This window comes from Pan paniscus, chromosome 23, assembly GCF_029289425.2.
Source record: "Pan paniscus chromosome 23, NHGRI_mPanPan1-v2.0_pri, whole genome shotgun sequence".
In the NCBI taxonomy this organism is placed as follows: domain Eukaryota; kingdom Metazoa; phylum Chordata; class Mammalia; order Primates; family Hominidae; genus Pan; species Pan paniscus.
Window position 1 is genome coordinate 39,190,256 of NC_085927.1, and position 22,894 is coordinate 39,213,149.

The 22,894-nt window shown below is 56.3% G+C and overlaps 1 protein-coding gene across 10 annotated transcripts in view; it reads left to right on the forward strand.

Annotated features, from left to right (window-relative positions):
- The first annotated feature begins 44 nt into the window (after nucleotides 1–44).
- The window catches only part of EMID1 (EMI domain containing 1), a 53,036-nt gene continuing 30,186 nt past the window's right edge, over nucleotides 45–22,894 (forward strand). For 8 of the 10 annotated variants that reach the window (XR_004668620.3, XR_004668621.3, XM_034948878.3 and 5 more), the window contains exons 1-5: nucleotides 45–298; nucleotides 9,096–9,209; nucleotides 9,698–9,801; nucleotides 18,408–18,491; nucleotides 19,766–19,827. Coding sequence is in view for 8 of the 10 variants with exons in the window: in XM_034948878.3 (XP_034804769.1) it covers nucleotides 198–298; nucleotides 9,096–9,209; nucleotides 9,698–9,801; nucleotides 18,408–18,491; nucleotides 19,766–19,827 (465 nt within the window). In the remaining 2 variants the exon portion in view is untranslated. The remainder of the gene's footprint in view (nucleotides 299–9,095; nucleotides 9,210–9,697; nucleotides 9,802–18,407; nucleotides 18,492–19,765; nucleotides 19,828–22,894) is intronic. The other 2 variants (XM_063603394.1, XM_063603393.1) reach the window with 1 other exon arrangement.

Consider the following 22,894-nt stretch of genomic DNA (forward strand, 5'->3'; position numbering starts at 1 on the left):
CGCGCAGAGGGGCCGGGCGAGGCCGGGAGCGCGCGCCCCCGCCCCCGCCCGCCCGCCTCCTGCCCGCCCTCCGGCCCCGGAGCTGGAAACCGGGCTCCGCGCGTCCGGGGCGGCTGGCGGCGCGGGCAGGCAGGCGGGGAGGACAGGCTGGGGGCGGCGACCGCGGGGGGCCGCGCGCGGAGGGCGCCTGGTGCAGCATGGGCGGCCCGCGGGCTTGGGCGCTGCTCTGCCTCGGGCTCCTGCTCCCGGGAGGCGGCGCTGCGTGGAGCATCGGGGCAGCTCCGTTCTCCGGACGCAGGTAAGAGCTCCCGGCGCCTTTGCACCCCGCTGGCCGAGGGTCCCGGCGCGCACACGCCCCCACCTCCAGGAAGGGCTGGGATTGGAGGGCGATCCAGTCCCCAGCCCGGGTGAGGGCAGGGACACGGCCATCCCGCGGTCCGGCTGAGGCTCCCGCGAGTGCGGGGTCCCCTACTCCATGTGTCGGAGCTGGCTGCCTCCCCTACTCCCTCCCTTTCAACCCAGGAGCTCGAGAGGAGGGGGAAAGGGCGCAACTAGGGCGAAGCCCTGGCCCTTCTGTTCCCCTGTCCCTAGGGCCCCTCCCCCTGCACTTGGGAAAGGCCTATGACACCCCCTAGCCGACTCTTCTCGGACCCTCTCTCCCCTTTTCCCTGTTCCTGTTTTTTTTTTTTGTTTTGTTTTTTGTTTGTTTGTTTTGTACCCAGGCTATTTATCTCCCTCGGAGGAGGGACTGGGGTGGAGTCTCACAGCCCAGTGGGTCAGTGTCGGAGATACCCCAGGGACCTGGCATTTTGGACAGAGAAAAGAGGGAGCACAGTCTTCCTTCTGCTCTCCTAGCGGCGGGGAACCTCCTCCCTGCTGGCCTTTACGGAGGAGCTCCCAGAACCTGACATGGTGGGGCCCATTATTATATATAGTGTCCTCATCAATCCTTGAAGGACCGAATGAGGTAGGGAAAACTGTCCCCATTCAACGGTTAAGCAAACTGAGACCCTAGGGAATTGGCATCATCTTTTAGCCTCATGGGCTATTCACTGAAGAGCTAGGTTGCAAATCTGCCCTTCTATCCTTGATGACAGTGTTTGAACCTGCCCTGGCCTCTGTCCTGGCTGCAGCCCCAGCCAGGGTCCCCTCCTAAAGGCCAGCCGCCGTTGTCCAAGGCAGACAATGTGGAGTAGCCAGGCCTCTCCAGGCCTTTTCATCCCATTCAAAGGCCTGCGCGGCCCCCACCCCCTACGGCCTCAATTCTTTAATTCTTTTCAGAAATTCTCCTTTCCCAGTGGTCAGGGGCCAGCATGCCCCTGCTGGGCTAGCAAGAGCAGTTGACATGGGCAGGGCTGGAGGACGGAGGTGGTTGAAGCATCAGAGGCCAGAAGAGCAGTTGTCTGAGACAGGGGTGGACGTGTGGCAGATGTTACAGCCACCACCTATTGTGTGCAGACAACAGTTAGCCTGAGTCGGCCCCGTTACCTGCATTCATCAGCTCCAGAATCCTCCCAGCTGCTTGGAGGTATGCTCTTTATGATTCTGTTTCATAGAGGAGGAAGATGAGGCTCAGAGAGGGAACATGACCTGCCCAGAGCATGGATGTGAGCCGCCAGGATCCCAGATGCTAAGAGGACAGAGACTATGAACTCAGAAATCCCACTGTTAGGCTCAGGATGATGGTGGCGACAGCTTAAGGCCCAGACCGCCCTGCAGCCAGTTCAAGGCAAGGCTTCCCAGCCTGGGCTCCACACCTCCCAGGGTCTCCTGGGTGGGAGCAGGATGATGGCTATAACCAGGTAACTGGTGGTCACTGGGGACTGTCACTCCATGTGTTGACAGAAGCCTATCACAGTAGCCTGAGCATCCCAAAAACCCTGTGGGCAACACTATTGCACCCATTGTACAGATACGGAGGCTGAGGCCTACAGAGGACAAGTGGCACCTCAGTCCAGACCAGTCAATTTCCAAATCCAGTGGCTTTTTCTCCCCAGCAGCCTTCCTGGAAGAGGGAAAGAGGTTGTCAGCTTGGGGGCACCAGGAAAGGTTTGCAGTCATGATTAGGAGTTAGGGGCTCCAGCCTTGGACAGAATGGAGACAGAATTCCTTGCTCTTACAGGCTTAATGTGTGACCTCAAGTGGGTCACTTCCTGGCCATGGGTCTCAGTTTTGCTCTCAGTTTCCTTCTTTCCTCGTGGGAAGGACCGTGAGCACCGGGCCTCACCTGCAGTGGTTCCTGCTATCAATCATGTCACATGGGGGTAGGGACCTGGAGCTTGAGGAGTCTGTGGGCTACCAGGACCTCCACTTGTGGCCCCATCCCCACGTTGCTGGAGACAGCATGGGGATGTCATGCCCTGTCAGCCTTCCTGCCACCCACACCCCAGCACCCCAGGCACCCCTTGGCAGCCAAGGGACCAGACGCAGAAAAGAGGCTTTGTCCTGGGGAGGGGTGGCCTGGGAAGGCATCCAGGGGGCCGCCCCTTGCCCCAGGAATGTGGTGACACTTGGAGACCCCCGGAACCAGGGTGCCCAAGGGCTGTGCAGAGCTGCCTTGGCTTGCCCCTGCCCCTGGGGCTGCTTCCTGCCCCGCTGAGGTCCTTCTAAGCCTGGAGTCCGCTTCCTTTAACCACTCATCTCAGCGTTTCAGCTGAGGGTTCAAGCCTTCACCAGCCCAGATCTCTCGCCCCTGCAGCACCGGCTTCCTTCCGGCAAATCCTAGGATCAGGGAGAATGGAGGGCTCTAAAATGGAGGGGATCTGCCCCAGCCTCTGTCTAGGGGGCTCCAATCCCAGCTGATGCCCACAGGGGTGACCTGGGTAGGTGCTTTCTCTTGGAGCCTGTTTCCCCCTCTGTAAAATGCAGAACCTGATAATCCCTATTCCAAGGGGAAGACCTTGTGAAGAAGGTACTGTGCTGGTGTCCCCAATCCCCAGGGAAGCCCCTGGACCAAGCAGCTGGGTGTGGGGCCCATGTCTGGGCCTGAGCCCCTCAGTCCCAGAACAGGAATGAACAATAGCTGTTAGCGCTGTGCTAAGGGATTTGAGTGAAGCTTCCCCCGCTGGAGGAAATTCTGCTGTCCCCATTTGCAGATGGACAAAATGAGGTCCAGAGAGGGTCAGGGCCTTGTCCAAGGTCACCGATGTAGGAAGCAGCAGAGCCAGGACTGGAACTTCGCCCCTACTGCGGGGCTCTGGCTCTCATCATACCACCCCTGCCCGCCCGGTCCTTTCTTTCTTCTCCTTTTCATCACAGCCCTTGGCCCCGGGCCCGCTTGGCTGCCTCCTGCAATTAGCCCCTATCACTGTTCAGGATCGCAGCCCTGGGCCCTACAGAGACAAAGTCCCCTGGGCCCCTCGTGGCAGGGGGTGGAGTGTGGGTGTAGGTGGGGGGCCTTTGTGGGAGTGGCCGGTGCCAGGCTGAGCTGGTCTGGCCTGTTTCTCCCCTCCTGGAGGCCTCTGGGGGCTGGAGGTGCTGAGTGGGCTGAAGTGTTGGGCCCAGGAGGGAAGTGCCGCCTCTTCCCAGCCCCTGCCCTCACCAACCCCACTGCCCAGCCTCATCCAGCTCTTGGGCAGCTTATCAATGACCACACCCCAGGGAAGGAAGCCCCCAGGGGCTGCAGGGATGGAGCACATGGGGATGGGTCCCTTCATCTGTGGAAACCTCGGGTCCCAGCTCCTCTGGCCGGAGCTGCTGCCTGTTCTCCATCATTCAGTCATTCAACAAACATCGCTGAGCGTCCTCAGGCTGAGCCCTACACAAACTTGGTCCCAGCTCATGCCCTCCTCCAGCACCTGCGTGAGTGAGTAAAGCCCAGGGCTATTGTGAGTGGCTAATGGGTGATGCCCAACCCCTACCTGGGCCTGAGGGCTGAGACCCAAAGGATGAATAAGAGTTGGCTGGAGCAAGAGGGAGGGGCTTTCCAGGCAGAGGGATCTTCATATGCTAAGATCAGAGGTGGGAGAAGGGGCTGCATGAGTGTGCAGGAGAGGTGAGCAGAATAAAAAGTGAAGGGCAGCGCTTGCAGGGCTATAGGGAGTCATGGTGGGCTGCGGACTCCACAGTGGGTGGTGGCAACATTAGGTCTACACTTTAGAAAGAGCCTCCTGCTACCCCTGGAAGGTGGATAGAGGTGCAGGAGGGTGGCAGGGCCAGGCTGGGACCCTGTGGAGGAGCTCAGGCTGATGCTAGGAGTCCTGGGGCTGGGGTCCTCAAGGTGGGGGATGGGGTAATTATTAGTGATCCCCAGGTGGAGGGGGCAAGGGACTAAACTTGAACTCCACCTGGCATGAGTGTCCTCTCCTGTCCAAAAGGTCTGGCTAGCCGGCCACCAGCTCCATGTCTTCTAAGGAGAGGATTCAAGCACAGTCCAGATTATGGCAACCAGGCAGGGACCCACATGGCAAATTTTTTTTTTTTTTTTTTTTTTTGAGACGGAGTTTTGCTCCTGTTGCCCAGGCTGGAGTGCAATGGCGCGATCTTGGCTCACCGCAATCTCTGCCTCCTGGGTTTAAGCGATTCTCCTGCCTGGTATTACAGGCATGCACCACCATGCCTGGCTAATTTTGTATTTTTAGTAGAGATGGGGTTTCTCCATGTTGGTCAGGCTGGTCTCGAACTCCCGACCTCAGGTGATCCACCTGCCTCAGCCTCCCAAAGTGTTGCGATTACAGGCTTGAGCCACTGCGCCCGGCCAACAATTTTTTTTAAGAGACAAGGTGTCACTCTATTGCCCAGGCTGTAGTGCAGTGGCGTGAATATAGCTCATTACAGCCTCAAACTCCTGAGCTGAAACGATCCTCTCACCTCAGCCTCCCAGGTAGCTGTGACTACAGGCAAGCACCAATGGTAGAGATTTTAATTCAGGAAGAAGAAGGAAAAATACTGTTTTTTTTCTCTAGCTCCTCCCTGGTAAAAAGAAGGACAGCTCTGGCCATTGTGGACCATCACAGGCCCACCTCTCCCGGCCTAGTCTGGGGGCTGGGCATGTGAGGGCTGTTGTCCACGTGTGTGTGTGTGAGGGCAGATGGCTCTGTGTGTGCCTGTATAGATGTGTGTGAGAAGATGGCCAACAGTACCCTGCTGGGCCTGCCTTCACCTGTTTGTGTACATGTGAGAAGTGTGTGTGTGTGTACACATGTGCCTGCGTGTGCATGGGTGTACATGAATGAGAGCACTGTGGGGCCGTGTGTGGACATGCCCAGAGATCACAGCTTCGGCCTATATGCGTCCATGCGAGAGGGCATGCGTGTGTGTGTGCATGTGCAGGTGTGTCAGTGTGTGTGCAAGTGTGAACGCATTTGCAGGGAGAAGGTTTGACTGTGACTGTGTGCCCCTCTGGGCCTGCTTTGGTCTGTCTATGTCCATGTGACAGAGGCGATGAGTGTGTGTATGTGAATGTGTGAGGGCACAGAGTCCTGTATCTGCAGGTATGGACTTGTGTGCAGGGAGGACGGTCATTTCTGTGGTTAAGTGTCCTGCTGGATTTGCCTTAGCCTGTCTGTGTGCGTTTGTGTGCATGTATGTAGCTCTGTGTTTATGTGGATCTGTGTGTGCACACGGAGGCCCGTGTGTCCATGCGTTGTGTGTACATATGCCTATGTGTGTGTGCACGTGCTCACTGCAGTGCGTATTTGCCCTGTGTGCCTGTGTGTGCATGTGTGTGCGTGTATCTGTCTGTGTGTTTGTGTGGATCTGTGTGCATATGCATGAACACGTGTGTCCATGCATTGTGTGTACATATGCCTGTGTGTGTCTGTGTGTATGTGCTCACTGCCATGCATATTTGCCCGTGTGCCTGTGTGTGCATGTGTGTGCGTGCATTTGCGTGTGCAGGCACTGTGTGTTTGCGAGCATCTGCTCACTGGCATAGTGTATTCATTCTGTGTCCAGGGCCCCTTTCCTGTCTCCAGAGCTTCCGACCGTCCTCTGCCCAGATTGTCCTCTTCCTCCCTCCCTCCTTCACTCATGAAGCCCCTGGGCCAGCCTGGTGAGTGTCACGTAGGCTCCAAGGAGCCTGTGAACCCCCTTAACCTGTACACCAAGTTTTATGCATATTTCTGGAGAGGAGCCACGATTCACCGCAATTTTCTAAAGGGGCTTATGCCCCCACTCTCCATATTCAACCCTAACAGGTTCAAAACCACACCTTTGGTTTTTTTTTGTTTTGAGACAGAGTTTCGCTCTGCTGCCCAGGCTGGAGTGCAGTGGCACGATCTGGGCTCACTGCAACCTCTGCCTCCCGGGTTCAAACAATTCTCCTGCTCCAGCCTCCTAAGTAGCTGGGATTACAGGCGCACACCACCACGCCCAGCTAATTTTTGTATTTTTAGTAGAGACGAGGTTTTGCCTTGTTGCCCAGGCTGGTCTCGAATTCCTGATCTTCAAGTGATCCACCTGCCTTGGCGTGCCAAAGTGCTGGGATTACAGGCGTAAGCCACTGCACCCGACCTTTTTTTTTTAATTAAAAAAATTTTTTTTATAGAGATGGGGTTCTCACCATGTTGCCCAGGCTGGTCTTGAACTCTTGGCCTCAAGCAATCCTCCTTGCCTCAGCCTCCAAAAGGGCTGAAATCTTCACCTACTCATTAGGAGAAACATTTCCAGCCTAGGGTTGAGAGTGCAAGCTCTGGAGCCAGAGGGACTTGAGTTCCAACCCTGACTGTGCCGCCTATCATGGGTGCCTGGGGCACGTCCTGCACCCCAGAGTCTCAGTCTTCCCATCTGTAAAGTGGCTTTTTTTTTTTTTTGATACGGAGTCTCACTCTGTTGCCCAGGCTGGAATGCAATGGTGCGATCTCAGCTCACTGCCACCTCCGCCTCCCAGATTCAAGCAATTCTCCTGCCTCAGCCTCCTGAGTAGCTGGGATTACAGGCTCCCACCATCACACCTGGCTAATTTTTTGTATTTTTAGTAGAGACAGGGTTTCTCCATGTTGCCCAGGCTGGTCTCGAACTCCTGACCTCAGGTGATCCACCCATCTCGGCCTGCCAAAGTGGTGGGATTACAGGCATGAGCCACTGTGCCCAGACTGAAGTGGCTTTTTAACAGAGTGTGAGAATTTAACTGAGCGAACACGTGGACGGCTCTGGGCACAGCTCCTGGCGTGGAGCAAGCATGATAAACATAGCTACTGTTCGTGTAGTAGACGGAGCAGATGGAAAGCCCTCCTTGCTCCCAGACATGGCAGTTTGAGAAAAGTGTCATTTTTTTCTCACTTTTTATGCACATATCTGTACATGTGCACGCATATAGAAATAGTTGACGTTCTGTCTCTCTCTTAATGTAATAGAAATGCAATCACTGTATATCCATTGGTCTTTGTCTGCTTTTTTCCTCCCCGTAACTAGGTGTGATAGTTGGGTCTCAGGTCAGCACGCAGAGACCTCGGGCTTTGTCACAGCATCTGGTTTCCCATGTCCGGTGGCTCCATAGCTGTTTAGGCTGTTCCCAGTTTTGTGCCATTTCTGATGGTGCCATGGCAGGCACCTGTCACCTCTGCATGGGATGGCTGGCTGAAGGCTCTGTTGAGCTTCTCCTGCTTCATGGGCCAAACTGAACCATCCCTTCTCCCAGCCTTCCCACCTCCAGGGCTGTACCTAGGTTGTTTCCTCTTCCAGCACTGATTCTGGTGTGGCACAGAAAGATGAAGGGAATTCCACAGGGCCCTAAATTGAGTTAGTTGCCTGGTCCTGGCCCAGGAGTTTCTCCTTCTGGTGGTCTGGGGTGGGGGCAGGGCTGCAGTGAGTGGGGGCTGCACTGTGGTCGGCATGGGAGTCTCTGTGAAGGCCGGGACATTCCAGGTGCTCAGCAGCCCTCAGCCCTGCACAGGGTCACGGGCCCTGTGCTTTTTGCAGGGGCTGGGGAAGGAGGGATGGTTTCAGGTGACCCTTCTCAGCCTGGGTCCCCCACCCCTCCCAGACTTTCTTCCTGCCCTCAAGCCTGGGGTCAGCAGGTTCCCAGGCCGGGGCGTTTACAGAGCCACAGACCGTGGCTCAAGGAGATGAGGAGAAGACGGGAGCTGAGGCTCTGGGATGGCGTCAGAGGCTGGGCTAGGCCATCCACATTGCTGGGTTCAAATCTGGCTTCTCCACGCACCAGCTGTGACATAAGCAGTTGTCTTCACCTCCCCAAGCCTCAGTTTCCCCTCTGTAAAAACAGGGTGGGGGTACCTTCCTCACCATCAGAGGATAGTGTAAATACCCTTAGCATATAATAAGTGCTCAATATGTGCAGTGCACTCCGATTATTAGTTGGTGTTTGGAGAACTCAGTCCTCTGGGCTTGGGGCATTGATTACACATCCCAGCCATCCCGGGGAGGGGACATGGGAATGAGTGAGACAGGGCCTCTCCTCTTGCATGCTGGCGGAGGAGGCAGGCACAAATTGGCGGCTTAATTCAGCGTGACAGGTGTGCAGATGCTGCGGGAGCCAGGGCAGGGCACCATCAGAACTGCTCGGGTCAGGGTGGAGATGGGAAAGGATGGAGGGAATAGGCCATGTCACATCCGGGCTTTGAAGGTAGGAGGCGCCATGGGGAGAAGCGGAGGAAGGGCACTCCAGGCAGAGGGCCCAGCACCAGCAAAGGCCTGGGGCAGGTGTGGGGACAGGAGATCCTGAGGGTTGGGGAGTTGGGTAGGCAAGGCAAGGATGTAGGCAGGTTTCCATTCTGTGACACTGCCTCTAGGGAGGGACCGAGGGGCAGATGGAGAGGCCACTCACTGTAGTTGTCCAGGCAAGAGCCAGGCAGTGATGATGGCCTGGATGGGTCAAAGTTGGAGAGGAGAGAAGTTGGGGAGCGAGAGCTCAGGGGAAGATGGCCCGCTTCCATCTTTCCCCTGCCATTCATTCCTCAAGACCTACTGAGAACTCTCTGCACAGCCCCACCCCCAGGGCCATGACATTCACCCCTCAGCCACGGGGACTCCCACCAGCCATTTGGGCCCAAATGACTTTGCAAGCTCAGGGCTTCTCGCTGCCTGGGGATTCAGGGCTCTTGAAGAGAACACGGACGTCCTCACCCATCCTCCTGGAGTCCCCAGCAGGGGACCCTGTGTGGTACCTGAGTTTCCTCTCTTTGGGTCTGTTTCAGGAACTGGTGCTCCTATGTGGTGACCCGCACCATCTCATGCCATGTGCAGAATGGCACCTACCTTCAGCGAGTGCTGCAGAACTGCCCCTGGCCCATGAGCTGTCCGGGGAGCAGGTAAATGAGGTGGAGAAGGAACTGATGGCATTCCAGGTGGAGGCACAGTTTGGGCAAAGGCCTGGTTGGGGGACTGCATGGGGAGTGTGGGGGAAGACTGGACCCCAGGGTGGGCGGAGCAAAGGTAGCATCAGCCGACACCATTCTCAGCCTATCCCCTGTGCTGTTGAAGCACCCTGGAGGGCTTCCTGAGGGATGGATACACCATTTGCCTGCATTCCTTTACTCAGTGAGTATTCACTGCTGGGCTCAGGCCAGCCCAGCCTGCAGGGTCTTCTTGTCCAGCTGGTATCCAATCTCCAATCCCTGTGGCAAGGTGGTGGGGGGATGGAAGGGCTGAATCCCAAAATGCAGGAGAGAGCCTCCAAAGGGACCTGGAGGCAGCAGAGGATCCTGGAAGCTCTAGGTTTGTCCCCATGGGTGTCCAGGGCAGTGGGAGAGGTCGTGGAGGACCCTGTCTCAGCTGGGCCACCTGGGGACTCTTTCAGCTACAGAACTGTGGTGAGACCCACATACAAGGTGATGTACAAGATAGTGACCGCCCGTGAGTGGAGGTGCTGCCCTGGGCACTCGGGAGTGAGCTGCGAGGAAGGTAGGACTGCCCGGCCGGCTCCCGGAGCCCTGCGACAGCAGGCCAGGTGCCTCCCTGCAGGTGCATGGAGCCTTAAACTGTTAAGAGAGTCATGCACAGTACCATGCCTGCTGGGGCCAGCTGCACAGAGCCTGGCTCAGACACAGTCAGTGCTTGTTGTCCCCCCTGCCCCCCACGGTGACCGCTTGCCTCTTGGGAGACTCTCAGGACCCCCAGAAGAATTTTATATATGCTGCATAGCTCACATTTTAAGTCATGCCATCCTAAGTCTTTCCTCCACACTTGGGGAAAACCCATCCAGACATTTCTGTATGACACGATAACAGACATTACAGAGAAGCAAAGAACCATTTTAGTCAGTTCATGGGTCAGAGAGGTAAGAATGGTTTTACCTATCCTGCAGATGAGGAAACCGAGGCTCAGGAAGGGGAGGGGCACACACCTCTGTCTGTCTGCCAGGCTGCACTCCCCGCCCCCCACCCCTGGGCTCCAGGGATGGGAGGGCTCGGCTGGGCCCTTGTGTGCAGAGCATGTCCCAGGCTCAGGGACTTCTCTCACCCCACCTGGCTTCACTGTGTGTACCTCTGGGTGGCTCAGGGCTGAGCACCCTGCAGGGGCACAGAGGAGGCAGCCTGGGCCTCCCAGGAGCCTGGCCACACTCTCCCCTGCAGAACCCTCTCCTCTCCTCCAGGCACCTGCCCCTCTGCTGAGCAGCCCAGGCCTCTCCCATCCTCACTGCCTGGCTGAACCCATGAGCAGCAGATTTTTGGACACCAAGAGCTGTGTTTCCAAGCATGGCGCTAAAGAGGATGGGCTGGCCCAGAACCATCCTGAGAACCAGGCCCAGAGACAGCTCAAGGGACAGAAGCATTCAGGGCCCCCACAGCAGCACATGAACGTGAACATCAGTCTCAGGATGTACCCCAATTCCGGAAACACAAATGTGCGAAAATGTAGCCTCTGACTCAAAGGAACATGGTGCTTCCAGAAGCCACGGCTCACAGGTGTTTCTTGGGAGATCTGCACACTTCACCTCCCGGGGACCCTCAACAGCCCAGTTCACAGATAGGGTGACTGAGGCCCAGTGAGGTGGAGTGGAGTGCCCAGAGGCACACAGCCATGGGGATGGGGTTCAGAACTCACCACGCAGTGGGGAGGGGTCTGACAGGTTCTGACATGGGGTAGAGGAGTACCCAGTGAAGCCGGGAAGAAACCGGGTGGCTAGAGGGAGAGCCGAGACGCCCCATGCCAAACACCCCTGCGGAGAGGCAGCCACAAGGGCCAGTGTGGGAGGCTGGAGCGGGTGGACAGACGTTTGAAGGGGAGCCAGGAACAGCACCCTCTTGTCGCTGGTGGGAGGGAGAGGGGAAGGCAGGTGGGGCCGAGGGGCAGGAGAGCCAGCCAGGAGGGGCAGCTGCCAAGGAGACCACAGAGGAGCTGTGGAGGGGAGGGCCGAATCCCCAGGGCATGGGGGCCGCCTGGGCCCAGGCAGGGCCTCCCCAGACAAAGGCCATTCTGTCCCTGGCTCCCCTCCCAAGGGCAGACCTTCCTGGTCTCTGGGGCCTTCAAGGAGCGGGTGAGGGAGAGGACAGGTGGGGACAGCACCCATGCCCTTGAATCTAGCTGCTGGAGGCCGTGAGTCCAGGAGCCAGGCCAAGGGCTGGGGGCTCTGCTGATGCTAAGGCAGGGGCATGAGCCAGGCAATGGAGCCAGGCCAGCTCCCTCTGTGGGTCCTTCAGGTCCCAGCGTGGGTATGGGATATCTGAGGCTTCCTAGGCTGGGCCAGCTCTGCCACACACCAGCTGCATGGCCTTGGGCCGGGGACTTCCCGTGCTTGTGCAAGTCATTGTGCAAGGGCCCTGGGCTTGGGGGTGCTGCACTCCAGGCAGCATTCTTCTCCTGCCCACTCGGAGGGAAAGGCACCATCACTAAAAGGCACCAAGCTGCTGTGTGTGCCTGCAGCAGCCCCGGCTCGTCCACATTCAGCCTCAGTGTCCTCACCCGGGAAATGGGCAGGATGATAAGAGTCTGCCTCCCTGGGTATTGCTAGGATGAAATGTTGGAGCCTATGGAGGAAAGGGAGGTGGGTGAGTGGATGCATCCACTATTCTAGAAAACTCTGCTGGGGTCCTAGGAATGGGGAGCAGAGAGGCATAGGGACATTGCCAGGGGACCCTGGTCTCTGCCCTTCCTCCCACAGTTGGGTTCAGGCTGGGCTCCCAAGCTGCTTCTCCTGCTGGTGCCCACTCTTGTCACCTGCCCAGTGCTGTCTCTTGACCCTCGAGCCATAGAGCTGCATCACCAGGGCCAACAGGACCCAGGGCAGCCTGGGGTGGGCTAAAGGAGGAGAGGGAACACCTGCCATTCTGGAATCCAGCCCTAAATCAGCTGCACTCTGCTGCGTGACTTGGGGCAAGTCACTTCTCCTCTCTGAACCTTGGCTTTATCTGGAAGTCACCCAGCATGAAGAAGTAGCACTCATGCTTGGCTCATGGTAGATGCTCCACAAATGTCTTCCTCTCCCATCCTGCTCCCCCACCGCCTACCCCATGCTGGGGATTCCGTGGCGACCTGGCAGACACAGCCCTGCCTCCCGCCTCTGAGACCCCACTTCACAGTCAGCTGCTCAAGAAACGGACCTTGAGTCTCTGTGAGGCTGGTGGGCTCTAGTGAAGGACTTCACGGCACTGGGCCCTGGTTTTCTGCAGAATGGGGATGTTCACTTTGTGACGAATGAGGATTGTCTCATTTGGTGTCCATGGCAACCTGTGGAGAAGGGGCTAGAATGGGCTGCATTTTACAGATGGAGAAACTGAGGCTCAGAGAGGTGATGGGACTGGCCTGAGGTCACTCGGCAGGTGAGAGCCAGGATTGGGACCTGTCTGAGCAAGCTTCTGTGCCCCCAGGCCTCAGGAGGTGGGGAAGGGGTCACCTGGCTGCCTCTCATCAGAAACAATAGGGCTTATCAGAAACAATGGGTGAGGAAGAACCAAGGCCAGAATGCACCAAGTGGGCCAGGGAGGGGTGGGCACAATGCCAGGGCCATGTCAGGAGGGTGGGCCGAGCCCCACAATCACCTTTTCTGGGCCTGGGCCTGACCCCCTGAGTGCCTGGGCCAGACCCCCTGAGTGCCTGGGCCAGTGGGCTCTGCTGACAGTGGGGCTGCTGCAGTAAACCCCATGTCACTCTGCCTCTTGAGGCTTCCTGCAGACAGATCAGCCCCACTGTCCGGATGATGAAAGTGAAGCTCAGAGAGGGCGTGGGTCTCACATAAGGTCACACAGCAAGCAAGTATTGTCGCCAGGTTTCTCCCCAGGGTGCCGACCTGAGTTCTGTGGCATCCCCCTGCCCCAGATCCTCCTGCAATAATCAGGACAAGGGGAAAGAAAGCTGCCACCGTCCTCCGTGCTGGGCGCTGCAAGGCTTACCCCCTGCAGGAGCCATCAAGTCATGGTACAGAAGGCCCAGATGCAGAAACTGAGGCTCAGAGAGGGGAATGCCTTGTCCAGGGGAGCAGCCTGTGAGCTGAGGAGCCGAGCTCAAACCCGGTCAGTCTGACTGCAGTCAGGGGTCTTTCCCCTGCAGCAGTGCTGGCTGAGGATGTCCCCGGGAGTGTGTTCAGACAACTGGGATGCTGTGAGGCTGGCAGAAGCCAGTCTCAGCCCCAGCTCCTCCTAGATAGAAAGATAGAGAGGCCGGGGCTCCCTCCCCTCCCCTCCCCATGGGCCCCCTGGAGCTGGGCTGCCTCTGCTTCCCCCTCATAGGTCCCATTGTCACCAGCATACATATTCCTTCCCCGTCCATGGTTCCTCACAGCCCTTGTCTTCCAAGAAGAGGAACCAGAGAGGGGACACTTGCCCGAGGTCGACCACAAAATAGCCTAAGAACAGGCCAGGCACAGCAGCTCACACCTGTAATCCAAGCACTTTGGGAGGCCAAGGCAGGAGGATTGCTTGAGGCCAGAAGTTCAAGCCTAGCCTGGGCAACATAGCAAGACCCTATCTCAAAAAAAAAAGTTAAAAAATTAGCTGGGCATGGTGGTGCACACCTGTAGTCCTGGCTACTCAGGAGGCTGAGGCAGGAGGGTTGCTTGAGCCCAGGAGTTCAAGTCTGCAGTGAGCTGTGATCCTGCCACTGCACTCCAGCTTAGGTGACAGAGCAAGATCCTGTCTCTAAAAATAAAATTTTAAAATAGCCTAAAAACAGACTGAGATTCTAGCCCAGGCCCTTCCTGGGCTCCTTGGTCCCTTCTACCATCCAGGGCTGGGCGCTTTCCACACTCATCTCTTTCATCTTAACCAGGTTCCAGGTATGGTGCTAAGTCTGAGCTTTACTTTGCGGATTCAGAATCCGAGGGCTAAACATTGCAAATCCACCTACATCCACCGCCCAGCCACCCCCACTCCTGGAAGTCCCAGCAACCCCCACCTCCTGCCAGCCCATCCTGCACGCCCAGCCAACATGGCTGCCTCCTCCACTCTCTCAGCCCCTGCCTGCATCCCCTGAACCTCACCCTCCTTCTGTTTGAACCCCCTGCCCACACTGGCTTTGTCTCCCATACACGGCCTTGGCAGTGGCCGGCAAGTCGCTGCTCTGCCTGCAACCCACTGGGTGCTCCCACCTGGCTAGGTTGACACCCATCCTGCCACCATTACTCCCACATCCCCAGTGCCTGGCACGGGCCATGTATAAAGTGAGTGCACAGGAATTGAATAGGAACTTTGCCTACCCTGAAGAGGAGGCCAGGCCGGACATAGACTAAGCCTTCCTGGAGGCTCCTGATTGGGCTGGAGAGTTTTTGGAGCTCCCAGCCCCAGCTCTGACCCTAACCCCTGGCTCTGGTCACTGGAAGCAAATATTTACATTTGCAAAGTAAATTCCTTGCAGGAGACCTGGACTGGGGCTGGGAAGGCTGCCTCCCTATGGCCTGTGGTTACTAAACCGAGCAGAGCAGATCTCGGGGGTCGGTTGTGAACGAGGAAGCCCTTCCTTTGGCTCCTCTCCAGGGAGAGAATGTCATGAAGGTGGATCCCAGGGATACCCCCAGCTTTTCACACCCCGAATCCCCAACTTTTCACATCTCTAATCCCCAATTTAGGGCAAGATTGGAATCCCAGCCCCCCTCGTCCCACTGCAAGGACAGAGCGGAAGCCTCTCCTCTCTGGACCTCAGTGTTCTGTGTCATGAGGTGTCATGAGGGTCCTGAGAAGGGGCACAAAGCTTCTTAGCTCAGGCCTGGCACTGGGCAGAGGGAAGAAGAGCTGCTTATGGGGCCCAGGGCTAGAAACTACAGGCAGCACTGGCCGTGTGGAGGTCAAGATGTGGAGGTCAAGACAGGGAGTGATGAGCTTCGAAGGGGCTTTGACACTGGGAGGTGTACTGGCCTGTTTGGGAAGGCTTCCTGGAGGAGGTGACATGGGTGCAGCAGCTGTAGAGATTAGGGGAGGGCATGGGGTGGGAACGTGTGTGTGTGTGTGTGTGTGTGTGTGTGTGTAGGGCATGTGAGGACCTCCCAGATGGTGTGTGTGTGTGTGTGTGTGTGTGTGTGTGTGTGTAGGGCATGTGAGGACCTCCCAGATGGTGTGTGTGTGTGTGTGTGTGTGTGTGTGTGTGTGTGTGTGTGTGTAGGGCATGTGAGGACCTCCCGGATGGTGGGAAGTGGCCCACAGTCAGGCTCCCAGAGTGGAGCTGGGGTTTGTGGTCCTGGGACCAGCCTTCAGGGCCCCCCCTGAGAGGACAAGGTTGAGGCTAGGGAGGAGCCCTTCAGTAGGAACCACCAGGCTGAGGTGAGGAGGGTCTCAGCTCATGGGGGCCTGTTTCAGGGCCTTTGACCAAACACCAATGGGAGGGATATGACATTTTGTTTTGTTTTATTTTGTTTTGTTCTGCGTTTTTGAGAAGGAGTCTTGCTCTGTCGCCCAGGCTGGAGTGCAGTGGCGCGATCTCGGCTCACTGCAAGCTCCGTCTCCTGGGTTCACGCCATTCTCCTGCCTCAGCCTCCCGAGTAGCTGGGACTACAGGCGCCCGCCACCACACCTGGCTAATTTTTTGTATTTTTAGTAGAGACGGGGTTTCACCATGTTAGCCAGGATGGTCTCGATCTCCTGACCTCATGATCTGCTCACCTCGGCCTCCCAAAGTGCTGGGATTACAGGCGTGAGCCACTGTGCCTGGCCTATGTTGACTTTCAAGACAGTTGTTTCTGCCTTATATTTGGTTTGCTTGCTCAAAATTTATTTTCAGTTGGTGATTCATGTATTCATCAACAAAAGTTTTATACATGGCCGGGCGCGGTGGCTTATGCCTATAATCCCAGCACTTTGGGAGGCCAAGGCGGGTGGATCACGATGTCGGGAGATGGAGACCATCCTGGCTAATACGGTGAAACCCCACCTCTACTAAAAATACAAAAATTAGCTGGGCATGGTGGCACGCTCCTGTTGTCCCAACTACTCTGGAGGCTGAGGAAGGAGAATCGCTTGAACCCAGGAGGCGGAGGTTGCAGTGAGCCGAGATTGCACCACTGCACTCCAGTCTGGGTGACAGAGCGAGACTCCGTCTCAAAAAAAAAAGAAGTTTTATACATGAGGCCCATGAGGTCCTACTGGGTGCTGGGCACTTTTGTAGGCCAAGCACAAAACAGACAAGGTCCCTGCCCTAGTGGGGCTGATGTTTCAGCCAGGAGGCCAGATGACAGGCAGTGGCCTGGGAAACTGGAGCAGTTAATAACACGCTAGAAGGTAGATAATGCAATGGGAAAAAAAAAAGAAAACAACAGCAGAGTAGAGGGGAGGGCAGAAGCAGGTGGGGGGAGCAGCCGAAGCTTCATCACAGAGGAAACTCAAACATCCCCAGGTTGCGAGAGATGGCCGCTTCTTTTGGTCAACTTCTCGAAAAGAGTACTAAAATGACATCACATCTCCACCTGGAAGCAGAAAGCATGAAGAGGGCTTGGTGAGGCCGTTCTTCTCAGGCACCAGCACTCCTGCTGAACATTGAGCCTCCCTGCCAGGTGCCCCCCACCTCCACCAACCAAAAAAAGAAATCTGGCCTGGGAATCAGGCAGACCTGGGTTCAAATCCAGGCTTGGGACCGTCCCATGGACAACTGATGCCGAGTTGCCTCTCTTCTCTGCCTCATTTCCTCCTAGCGGGGAAGTGGAGCTGAGCTTCATTCTCTCATCCACCTTTATCTGAGCATGGGCGACAGAGAAGAGGTAGCACAGAGCTGCCCTGTGCCTCAGTTTCCCTACCTGGAAAGTGGAGGTGAATTGGAGGTGATACTAGCACCCACTCACAGTTAAGACTATGTATGTGAAGTGCTTAGATGGTGCCAGGGCCAGGGTAAATGCTAAACAAGAGTTGTCTGTTCTGATTATCACCTTCCTTGTAGGATTGAGCCAGGCTATGCAAGGTCCTTCACATGAGCATGGTTCACAGTGATGTCTCCCCTCCTCAGGGAGTCCCCAGTGCCGGCCCCAGTCCTGGGCTGGCAACCCACCTTCCTCCATCCTGGGTGAGATTAGCCCCCTGTGCCTGGGCAAGTCACAGGCCCTTGAGGAGGGTATGCTGGGGATGCAGGCTCAGCACGAGTGAAGGCCCCACAATGGGACCCAGAGCAGGGCCTGGCAGCCTCCGCTGGGGGCTGGCCAGAGGGACCCGTCTGGTTTGAGTTCCCGGCGCCTCTCGCTCCCTGCATCAACCCACAGCCCCGCTCCGAGCTGCCAGGCCCGCGCCTTATTTGGGTCTTGTCTCCTCCCAGACAACATTTCGTGGCCTTAAAAGGAAGGCCTGGGGGGCTGAGGGGGGCAGTTGCCATTGCTGGCTCCACAGCCTCTCCAGCTATGCCCCCGCCCCTGGTTTGGTCAGTCCATCCCTCCAGCTGTGGAGAAAACCAGTCCCCCAAAGCCAGACCAGCCAGGGCGGCTGGGGAGGGTGAGGGGTGTCCTCCTCCGGTAGGGGTGGCAGCAGGGGTTGGCCCTGGAACTGGCTCCCCTTGCCCTCCCAGGCAGCCAGCCTCCCTCTGGTTTTCATTTAAAACCAGGGCTGGATCCACTTCAGTCTCCTCTTACCAAGCCAGGCAGCAAGAGTGTGGATGGCGACAGTCACGGCGGCCATTTATTGAGCACCTACTGTGTGTGCCAGTCCCTGTGTGTGCACAGTGGGCCCTTTGCATTCATGGCCGACCTCAGGCCTCACCCCAGCCTGGGAGGTTTAGAGGCCTTAGAATCCCATTTTACAGATGGGAAAATAAGTCCAGAGAGGACAAGTCCTGCAGGACAGTAAGTGTCAGGGCTCGGACCCAGGCTTGTCTGAGCGCTAACCTCTTAGCCCATGAGGCTGGCTGGGGTCGTTGGGGAAGTCCTCAGCCTCATCTATGGCCCCCGCCCCATTGCCAGCCCCTCTTTCCAGCCCTATCAGGTGGCCAGCCTTGCTCTAGCTCAGCCCAGTTCATGCTGTTTGACCCAGATACATTGCCTCTCCTCTGGGCCTCTGTGTCCTACGCTGAGGGCAGTAGGGGTCCCTGCTGGGGCTACAGTGGTGGGCAGGGGGGCCTGAGGAGGCAAGGATCACATGCCAGCAGGGCTCTCACCCTCCATCCCTTAGTTGCAGGTTCCTCTGCCTCCTTGGAGCCCATGTGGTCGGGCAGTACCATGCGGCGGATGGCGCTTCGGCCCACAGCCTTCTCAGGTGGGTCCTGGGATAGCTTCTTGAGGTCCCCCTGGGCTGAGGGAGCCCTGGAGGGGGCTCAGGGCAGTTTGGTAACTGTCCTAAAAGCCAGTAGGTCTGGCAGTGGAGGGTCAAGGACAGTAACTATCTCCCCACCCCATGCTCCCCAGACTACAAAAGTTGCTTCAAGGGGCACAGAAAGGACCCCAGAGGGTCATCTGACCTGGGCCCAGACCCCCCGAGACCCATGACCCCTGGACTCTTGCAGATGCCAGTTCAATCCCCCGTTTCCTCTTTTTATTTAATCAGCACTTTTCTGAGCATCAGCAGTGCTGGAGGCCCTGTGCCAGGCGCTTCCCATCAGCAGCTCGTTTAGACCTCACAGCTGTCCACTGCCCTCCCATTGTCCCCTTTTTAAAGAGGAGGAAGCTGAAGGTCTCCGACCTCCCTGCCCTGCCCCGCCCCAGGCCCCACAGCCAGGAGTGGGGGCAGCACCAGGACTAGACCCCAGATATTGTGCTAGTTAGGCACTCACCCCTTCCTGCTCTGAGCCGTGTCCTCAGGTGTGAACAGGGGTGACACTCCCCTGAGGAGGGGAGAGACTGCTGGCATAGCACTTGGCTGGGCCAGCAGCTGGGAGGCTCCGTAAATGTCCACAGCTGCTGTGAATGACTCACGTCATTCTCGTGAGTCTCAGCCAGGCGGCCGGGGGAGCGGTGCTGGATGGTGGGTCAGGGGAGGCTCAGAGGTTGGGACCTTTGAGGCCAGCCCAGTCCAGACTGCGCTGGGTGGGTCCCCAAAGCCGGCAAGCCCCGGCCCCAGCCCTGCCCAGGCAGGAAGCAACAGGATCTTTCCAGAGAGGACAAGTCACGCAGGACAGTAAGTGTCAAGGCTCAGACCCAGGCTTGTCTGAGCTCTAAACTCTTAGCCCATGAGGCTGGCTGGGGTCGCTGGAGAAGTCCTCAGCCTCATCCATGGCCCCCGCCCCATTGCCATTTCTTGGCTTCTGGGAAAGGGGTCATTTTGGACACAGAGGCTGCCAGGGGTCGGGTCCCTGGTCCTGCTGCCGGAGAAGCAGGCCACTCTGGAGGCTCCAATGCCGAAAGGAACCCATAGGGTGAGGTCCCCCTGGACCCACTGTGATCCTATAGCCCTTCCCAAGCCTAAGGCTCCCTCGTGGGTTGGGGTCATCAGGTATCTGACGCTTTCCTCCATCCCACCTCCCAGAGACTGAAGGGTTCTGAGGGGAAGCCTAGGACCCTTTGCCCTGGCCCCAGCTTCCTCCCTCCCCGCAGGTTGTCTCAACTGCAGCAAAGTGTCAGAGCTGACAGAGCGGCTGAAGGTGCTGGAGGCCAAGGTGGGTGAGCAGCTCCCTCCTGGGTGGTTGTCCCCTGCCACAGGCCAGTCCGGGCAACCACCATCCCACCCTCCCCACCTCCTTCCCCGCACCCCATGCTCGCACCCTCAGTGAACCCACAGGGCAGCTCTGAACTGACTCGGCGAGCAGCATCCCCTGTCAGGCATGTCATGGTCTCCTCCGGTGTCCCTCCCTAGGAAGCCTGCTCACAGGTCGTGCCTCAGTTTTCCCACCTGTCAAGCGGAGGGGATACTAGCATCCACTCAGTGAAAACTGTATATGTGAAGCGCAAGTCACAGCCAGCCTGGCCTGTTCTTCCTCCAGGAGGCCTGTGAGCTCCCTCCCATGGGGCTCCATCACCATCCCCACCAGATCAGCATAGACACTGCCCAGAGATCCTGGTAGGATCTCCTGCCTGCCCCTGCCCCATCCCCTTTCTCTATGCCCCCAACCCCCATCCATAATACTATCTTCCTGGTTTCAAAAACAAAACATCTATCACACATCTCAAATTATTTCAAGATAAAATGTTGTGTATTTTTTGTTTTGTTTTGTTTGAAACAGGGTCTTCCTCTGTTGCCCAGGCTGGAGTGCAGTGGCGAGATCTCAGCTCACTGCAACCTATGCCTCCTGGGCTCAAGTGATCCTCCCACTTCAGCCTCCTGAGTAGCTGGGACCATAGGTGAACAATACCACATACAGCTAATTTTTAAATTTTTGGTAGAGATGGGGTTTCTCCATGTTGCCCAGGCTGGTCTTGAACTTCTAAGCTCAAGCAATTCACTGTCTTGGCCTCCCAAAGTGCTGGGATTACAGGTGTGAGCCACTGCGCTGCCATAAAACTTTTTTTTTTTTTAATTAAAAAGTACTGCTTGGCGCAGCGGCTCACACCTGTAATCTCCATACTTTGGGAGGCCGAGGCAGGTGGATTGCTTGAGGCCAAGAGTTCGAGACCATTCTGGCCAACATGGCATAACCCTGTCTCTTTTAAAAATACAAAAATTAGCCTGGCATGGTGGCACACACCCATAATCCCAGCTACAAAGGAGGCTGAGGCTTGAGGATCGCTTGAACCTGGGAGGTGGAGGTTGTAGTGATCCAAGATTGCGCCACTGTATTCCAGCCTGGGTAACAGAGTGAGACTCTGTCTCAAAAAAAAAAAAAAAAAATTAGGCCAGGCACAGTGGCTCATGCCTGTAATCTCAGCATTTGAGAGGCTAAGCCGGGTGGATCACAAGGTCAGGAGTTCAAGACCAGCCTGGCTAAGATGGTGAAACCTCATCTTTACTAAAAATACAAAAAATTAGCCGGGGCCGAGTGCCGTGGCTCACGCCTGTAATCACAGCACTTTGGGAGGTCAAGGAGGGCGGATCACCTGAGGTCAAGAGTTCGAGACCAGCCTGACCAACTTGGAGAAACCCCATCTCTACTAAAAATACAAAAATTAGCCGGGCATGGTGGCGCATGCCTGTAATCCCAGCTACTCGGGAGGCTGAGGCAGGAGAATCGCTTGAACCCGGGAGGCAGAGGTTGCAGTGAGCCAAGATTGTGCCATTGCACTCCAGCCTGGGCAACAAGAACGAAACTCCATCTCAAAAAAAAAAAAAATGAGCCGAGTGTGGTGACAGGTACCTGTAATCCCAGCTACTTGGGAGGCTGAGGCAGAGAATTGCTTGAACCCAGGAGGCAGAGGTTGCAGTGAGCCAAGATTGCACCACTGCACTCCACCCTGGGCGACAGAGCGAGACTCCGTCTCAAGAAAAAAAAAGTAATTAATTAATTAATTTAAATTAAAAAGTACAACATTCTAAATTTAGAAACATGAAAAATTCAGAAATGTGAAAAAACAGCCAGCAAACCATTCACAGCAGTTGCCCATGCCCCCAAAGAATGCAACTGTCGACACTTAAGCATCCTTTCTTCCAGATTTTCTAAACACACAGACATGCATACACTTTAGTGCCATTCTTTGCTCCATCATTCCCTTCTCTGGAAATTTATCTTTTGTTTGTTCGTTTTGTTTTGATTCAGAAACAGGGTCTTGCTCTGTCACCCAGGCTGGAGTGCAGGCATTGCAATCTGCCGTGAGTTGGAGCTCACTGCAGCCTCCAATTCCTGGGCTCAAGCTATCCTCCTGCCCCAACCTCCTGAGTAGCTGGCATTACGGACATGTGCCACCACACCTGGCTAGTTTAAAAAACTTTTTTTAGAGCTGGGGTCTTGCTATGTTTCCTAAACTGGTCCTGAACTCTTGGCCTCAAGGAATCCTCCTGCCTCAGCCTCCAGGAGTGTTGGGATTACAGATGTGAGCCATTGTGCCCAGCCTGGGAACTTAATGAGATTATCAGATGCAAAAATGTTTACCAATAGAGAAATTTGAAAACCAGGCAAAAGAAGGCATGGTTGTATAATTGTGGAGAATTCATTCTATGGGGCATTCAGCAGCCATTTACAATACTTCCCTTCCCTAATATGAAAAGATTTCTCTAGGCTGGGCATGGTGGCTCACACCTGTAATCCCAGCACTTTGGAAGGCCAAAGCAGGAGGATTGCTTGAGGCCTGGAGCCCGAGACCAGCCTGGGCAACATAGCAAGACTCCATCTCTACAAAAAATTAGCTAGGCTTAGTGGCACACAGCTGGCACACAGTCCCAGCTGCTTAAGAGGCTGAGGCAGGAGGATCACTTGAGCTCAGACGAACAAGGCTGCAGTGAGCCGTGATAGCACCACTGCACTCTAGCCTGGACGGCAGAGCTAGACCCTGTCTCTAAAATTAAAAAAAAGAAGATGCCGCTGGGCGCGGTGGCTCATGCCTGTAATCCCAGCACTTTGGGAAGCTGAGGCGGGCGGATCACATGAGGTCAGGAGTTCGAGACCAGCCTGACCAACATGGAGAAACCCCATCTCTACTAAAAGTACAAAATTAGCCAGGCGTGGTGGCGCATGCCTGTAATCTCAGCTACTAGGGAGGCCGAGGCAGGAGAATTGCTTGAACCTGGGAGGCGGAGGTTGCGGTGAGCCAAGATCACGCCATTGCACTCCAGCCTGGGCAACAAGAGCAAAACTC